General features: G+C 46.4%; 2 protein-coding genes across 2 annotated transcripts; one reads left to right on the top strand and one right to left on the bottom strand.

Moving 5' to 3' along the window:
• Positions 1-1,999: 1,999 nt before the first annotated feature.
• On the bottom strand, positions 2,000-3,794 carry EURHEDRAFT_489984 (uncharacterized protein). Its single transcript, XM_040785632.1, has 4 exons — positions 3,170-3,794; positions 2,907-3,101; positions 2,673-2,840; positions 2,000-2,617 (listed from the first exon to the last, which is right to left on the bottom strand). The coding sequence occupies exons 1-4, from the start codon at positions 3,382-3,384 to the stop codon at positions 2,476-2,478; spliced, it is 720 nt and encodes a 239-aa protein (XP_040633630.1). The 5' UTR covers positions 3,385-3,794; the 3' UTR covers positions 2,000-2,475.
• A 102-nt stretch (positions 3,795-3,896) lies between these two features.
• EURHEDRAFT_417952 (F-box protein) lies at positions 3,897-5,390 on the top strand. The gene has a single exon (XM_040783317.1). It carries the CDS (start codon positions 3,949-3,951, stop codon positions 5,278-5,280), a length of 1,332 nt encoding a protein of 443 aa, XP_040633629.1. The 5' UTR covers positions 3,897-3,948; the 3' UTR covers positions 5,281-5,390.
• The last annotated feature ends 739 nt before the right edge of the window (positions 5,391-6,129 follow it).

The raw sequence follows: 6,129 nt of genomic DNA, 5'->3' as shown, positions 1-6,129 counted from the left end.
AAAAAAGAACAATCTTTACAGAATACAGCAATGCGAATGCAGGTAATCACGCCCCGGAGAATATACGCCATCGCTGCCTCATTTTTTTTTTTTTTTTACCATCCAGTTGCAACACCATTTGGTCGCGGACTTCTTTAGTGTCGCAGACCCGCATGTCAGATTTAGAACCTTCTTGGGTGGATCGACCATTTCGGTTGGTTTGTCAGTATAGATATGCCAGTTTTTGCTGTTCATATAGGATTCTGGAAGGCAAGTGCGTTGACGGGCTGCGTTGCATAACGTAATTTTAAGCGCTTCTTTTCCTTGGGCGTTTAGTTCTATCTGGTGGATGCTAGTTTGGTGTTCTTATTATTTGACTGCGGAATGTTCTATTTAGGAATCCTGAGTATCCCGATTGTAATTGTGCAAGGTAGTTTGCAGGTGCTTATGTTGCATTGGATGCTTGTTTTTGTAGGTATATATTATGGCTAAGTCTTGTCTGGTTTCGAATACACATTATTCAGTCGGCTGCGTTGGTTGTGGGTTGGGTCACAATATCTGCTAGTTTGAATTTGCTTTCGAACCCTTTCCAAAGACTAGCGAATAAATCGTGTACATGTGATTGGGACTTACATAGGCCAATTCCTCTTTGGGAAGCGAAGCCGCAGGCCCGAACATGAAGCTCTTGGAAGATCTTTATATGGAACTATACAATGAAATGAAAGCTGCAAGCGAAGGAGTTGTGCTGACTCGGCAGAACCTCGATCACTCCTTGGCACGAAAAACTGTCTATGGATTCAAGTTTTTGAACTTGGCCAAAAATGGCGGGGATGACGAGCAGTAGTTATGGGATCTACAAAGCCCCGCTTAAAAATTCTTACGGTGGCTGGATTAAGCTCATAGATGAGAAGGTCGTGTTTGAGGTTTTGTTTTGTCGAGGTTTGGAGGATGTGATTCAATGAGAACCAATGCAGGGACTCGCTGCAATCACTGTGGGGTCGTTCCTCAAGGCCTCTCCTACCTAGGGGCCGCTGTTGACTGCTTTAGCAAACTCCAAGGCAAGTCTCAAAGACTTGGCTGGATGTACGGGAATTACGAGGAGGCATTTCGTGAATGCAATGGTTGCGAGTCCTTCCATCAACGTCTGCATTGATTACGATGTCACCAGGAATCATCCCTTCTATACCCACTCAGTTCTACCAAGGTCTTGTGGTATTTGGCAAGAGTCCGAATTAGGGATTATGTAAAAAGCTTTCATGGAAACCAGATCGTGCAGACATTCTGTCGCTTTTTGAAGGCCATCCGCCAACCGATCCACATCATTGGCTTCAGCTTCATGTATTACCGGCCATTGCCTACTACTGTAAGTACCGTGCAAGTGAGGGAGATCGTGGACTTGATCTGCAAGACTTTTCTCGACTGATCCCATAAATTAGTATCATTTAATAGAATTCGAATCAATCTGGATCACTGCCATTTGCTAATAAAAATTCTTTTCGCTAAAGGTTGTCAGTGGTATTCATTAACATGGCATGTTTTCCTTATCAAGAGGGCTAGTAGCTTGTCTATGACCTTGAAATTGCCATCCCATTCGTCTTGAAGCTGGGTAACAAGTGGAAGAAAAAGATTATATGCCAGTACTGGCACTTGGGCGATTCTAAAGAGAAAAAAAAAAAATTCTTATTCGAGTGCACGAAAATCTTTACCAACATTAGGCTTCGCCATAATCCATTCTATACCATGCAGCTTTTAGGAAGGTTTGAAAAGCTTGGCTTGTAGGGGTCCCTGTTGCAAAACAAGGCAACGGACTGTGAACCGAGACTGGAGGAAGCCTTTATATAATCAGCTGAGATGTTTCTTCTATGCAGATAATTATAGGAAAGCTGTCTTACATCGATCCTGGAGGATTTAATTTATTGTAACTGCGTTCTGGGGTCGGGTTGATTGCGCTCTCCAGATATCTTCCTCATGTTCGCTACATTTTAACCACAATAGATAAAGGAAATATGAAGATGGAAGGCCTTCGAGTAAATGCCCATATGGAAGAATGTCATGAAATTGTATCAGAATAAGAGCAATGCATTAAGTCAAATGACTATATCAAGGCAGGGGATATTTTGCAACGTCCGTTTTGTCATAGTATCTCCTGAGATGAAATGCCCGGTTGTCAAGGCGGGCCTTGCGGTAGGACTTATAACTCTTTTCCAGGAAAGTCCAGCGTAGGTCATGCTGGACTGAAATAGTTGTACATTTTCCCGCAGTCACCTCAACAGCCTGAAGAATGGTGGGGGTGGGGGTTCTTCAGTTGCGTTCAGTTATGATAGGAAGTTTCGATCAGTTGAATTTGCTGAGTCGTCGCGGGCTGCTGTAGGTATTTTGGATGCGTCTTGGTCGTCGGTGCAGAAATCCATGATGTACAAAAGGTACTACAATAACATGTAGTCTACGACCGTATGCTGTTTGTCGGACTTATTGCAAGAGCAGCAGCTCAGGCATTTACTTTCCTTGGTGTTTGAAAGTCTTGGATGCGTGATCATAAGTATACGCATACTCAGCAGGGTCGTAGTCCCAGCGGGAATCCGCAGTCTTCTTGTGGCAGACGCTAATATCATCATCATTGTAAGCTTTGCAGTAGGGTCTGTCCATGCTTTCTTAGTATAAAGGCCCCTATCAAGGGGGTTAGAATATCTTACCCTACTGGACCGGTAAACTTCTTGATAGTGAACCATGTTCCATCCTCAGCGCCAGCTTGGCCCTTCTTGGCCGGGTCATAACCCTTGATCCTGTTGGAGGAGTAGAATGCGGAAAGCGAGATCTTTTGCTCATCCTGCGACTTTTTGTTCACCGGGAATAGAAGGGCACTGTAATGGACCATGATATTAGCGAGCCCGGCTAAACCAGATGCAGTGGATCTCAATTGAACGTACCCTTGTCCACCCCTGACCGTTGATGCAAACGGGAATTCTTCTGCGGAATCCCAGTCCTGGTTGAGGCCCCATGCAGTAGTGGGTGGAAGGGCCTTGATGCCATTGGACGAGGGGTTCTTGAAGGGCTGCTTGGAGGCAGCGCTTCCAGCGGCGACTTGGCGATGCTTATCGGCATAACTTGATGCGATCTTTTGCCTGCATTGCCCCAATCGAATTAGTCAACTTGTCTTTCAACAAGCATGCCAAATATGTACTTCACTTACATAACTGGATCTTTTCCTCCGCACAGCATCGCCCAGCAGTCGGCATCATAGGTGAGAGCATCTTCACCGCGGATATTGAGCGTTCCCTGAATCGGGTCACAGTCATCGTTGCCGGTCCCCGTTGCCCGTGTCAGTAGTTCGCCGACCGGAGCGGCAATGGCCTTTTCGATGCCGGCAAGCGAGCAAAAGGCGAATAGGACAGTGGAGGTCTTCATCTTGCGACTTGTGTTTTGTATTGGGTGTAATAAGACCTGAAAAAGGATGTATAGTGAATATTGTAGCTGAAGTGATTGAAAAGCGAGTGCTTTGGATTCCTATTTATGCATTTTGGGTCAATAGGTCTGCATGAGGTTGAAACGCAGGCTCACCCAGTTTATCGGGTTTTTCAGCAAAATGCGCCTAATCTTCATCTTGAACGAGGCGTTGTTTGGAGCCGAACGCCTTTTTGAAGAATCAGGCATATTTCCGTGCGGTAGCTACACTCGATCTAAACGAGTGCTGGGATCAGTGGAAAGGCAGACTGCAGGATTCGATTTACAGTCGATCATAAACTGCTTTAGCTTAGGGCAGATATATGGGGGCCAGGGCAGTCTTCCGCCGAGGCTGGCAGCCTCCACCCGCTAGGTTGGTTCGGCTGAATCTCAACCCACCCGAGGCGTGGTCCCTTACTTTTATTTTTAACCTTGGGGCGGTGCAGCAATTAACTAGCGCGAAGATAAGATGAGGGGAGATACTTAACCACCAAAACAACATCACAACTTCACACTGAACCTGGCAACATGACGCGACTCTCTCTTATTCCCGTGGAAATTCTCTACTCCATATTCAGTCTCCTAAACAAATCCGACGTTTCTCGCCTATCTCGGACGTGCAAACAAATCCACCAACAAGCCACCCCGCGTCTCTGGAGAAGCTACCACAACTACAACCAGCAACCTTACAATGCATTCCTGCGGGCTATAGTCACCAACCCAGGCCGAGCCAAACATGTTGAAGAGCTTCACACATCAAACGTATCCGAAGACGACCCTCGCGAAATCTCAGAGAACGACATCCAATCCTTCCAGTCAGCAGTCTCGAATCTCTCACTCCCCGACGAATTCAAAGATCGCCTAAATGAGGGAATAAAGGAAGGGTACAGCGATCCGATGCTGGCTCTTCTACTCTGCAAGCTACCCAATCTGAAGAATCTATTCCTATACCGACCTGATATCTGCGACCTCATATGTGAGCTTTTTGGCCACGCCAATTCGGGCAAATTTTCTGGGCTTGACAACCTCCGACGATTCTCCATAGAGACAACCGACATTTCCTGTGCTGTGGGAACTGTTCGGGACTATGGGGGCGTTCTTAATATGGCGCACGAGGTGCAAATCGTGCAGCTAAATGATGAGACTATGAGTCCATCCCAATTCCAAGAGGGATCATCCGCAGTTGAGCATCTTCACATCCTTGAGGGTGGTATGGGAACCGATGCCATGCGGGTGTTCACGCAGAGTTGCAAAACGCTCCGCACGTTCAATTATACCTTCGGGAATGTCAATTACTACGATGACTATTTCAAACCGCAGGAGGCCGTGAAAGAGCTCGAGCGTCATAAAGACACGCTCGAGGAGCTCACGATGCTGTACGACGATGACCGGCTAAAGCAGTCCTGGTACGATTTGACGGCTCGTGAATGGTACATGGGGACTGAACTGCAGCAATTCACAAAATTGAAGAAACTGCGGAGTGGCATGCACAGTCTGCTTGGGCTCTTGCATGCACAGTCTGCTGCGATGGAGACATATCCCGCGAATCCTCAGGCTGACAGAGAAAGGCCAGAGTTGACGGATGTGCTTCCGGCGTCAATAGAGCACTTGACCATATTGTACGCCGATGTGCGGATCATTCCTCACTTGCAGAAGGTTGGGGTTGTCTGCAAGAATCAATTTCCCAATCTGAGAAAGGTGATTATCGGGTTTTGCTCCGAGTCAACGGAGAAGGATATTCAATTCGAAATTCCAGGACTAGAGTTGTCGGTGCTGTATCAAACTCCGGAGGAACGAGAGGCCTATGTCTATGGCCGAGAGCCGTATTCGTGGGTTGGGTCTCGGATCTTCAGGGACTGATTTATAGCCATGAAGATGATTACGAACGTTGCTTTTAATATAAACTGCCACTATAGTCATGGAGAACGCTTAGCAGAATAAACATAATTCATAAGATCTTACATTCCTCCACTACTGTCGTCTAAATGGTAAACAGTGGATTGAATTATTCTAGTTAACACAAGCACATAAACCGACATAGTGATTACAAAATCATGTCCTAAAGTTCGCCCTTCTTGACGACCAAAATCCGTATAGTATGGCCAATGCATATGTTATTTATGCATTTCCAGAACTAGTACGCTGATAACAAAACTAACGAGGCCTGTAAACTTTTCCCAGCGTCGGATTTCTGACCATGTCTTGATTTTCTGGGATTGGAAGCATTCGCAGCATGGCTGGAAGAGGGTCTCATCTTTTAGTATTTTGTCTCTGGAGATGCCTGGATACCAGAAATACGTAAAAGTTATCTGGACATTGAAGTATAAAATTGATGAAGCGAGCCTGGATTTTGAGGGTGATGGAGATTGGTCACCGTAATTACTGAACATAGCCTATATCCCGTTGAGGTGTATGAATCGCTTGCCATTTTATTAGCTCGTATGATTTAGCTTGACATTTGCTCATGCTTTTGCCAACATGAATGTCTCCAATGTAGTCTCTCCAATTGATGATGTGTCTAAATCAAGAGATAAAGTCTTGGCCAATGTGTTGTTTATCTTCATCCCAAGCTTCAGTAGAGTGTCACTCGGGGCGGGGTGGGGCGGGCTCTGGCAGGCGATGCCCCGCCCCAGCGGGCTTTGGGGCGGGGTGAGCAATGACCCTTCCTGCCCCAAGGCCCCGGTGGGTTGGGGTGGGTTTTGGCCCAAA

The sequence above is a fragment of the Aspergillus ruber genome (genome assembly GCF_000600275.1).
Source record: "Aspergillus ruber CBS 135680 unplaced genomic scaffold scaffold00081, whole genome shotgun sequence".
NCBI lineage: Eukaryota > Fungi > Ascomycota > Eurotiomycetes > Eurotiales > Aspergillaceae > Aspergillus > Aspergillus ruber.
The sequence above is the reverse complement of the archived record's forward strand: the minus strand, read 5'-3'. Positions and strand labels throughout refer to the sequence as shown.

Excerpts from the sequence above, each read along its gene's own strand:
- EURHEDRAFT_489984 (XM_040785632.1), bottom strand. The coding sequence starts at position 3,384 with ATGAAGACCTCCACTGTCCTATTCGCCTTTTGCTCGCTTGCCGGCATC. Across the intron at positions 2,841-2,906 it reads ACGGTCAGGGGTGGACAAGG|TGCCCTTCTATTCCCGGTGA; the intron begins GTACGTTCAATT and ends GGTCCATTACAG. Across the intron at positions 2,618-2,672 it reads AAGTTTACCGGTCCAGTAGG|ACCCTACTGCAAAGCTTACA; the intron begins GTAAGATATTCT and ends AAGCATGGACAG.
- EURHEDRAFT_417952 (XM_040783317.1), top strand. The coding sequence starts at position 3,949 with ATGACGCGACTCTCTCTTATTCCCGTGGAAATTCTCTACTCCATATTC.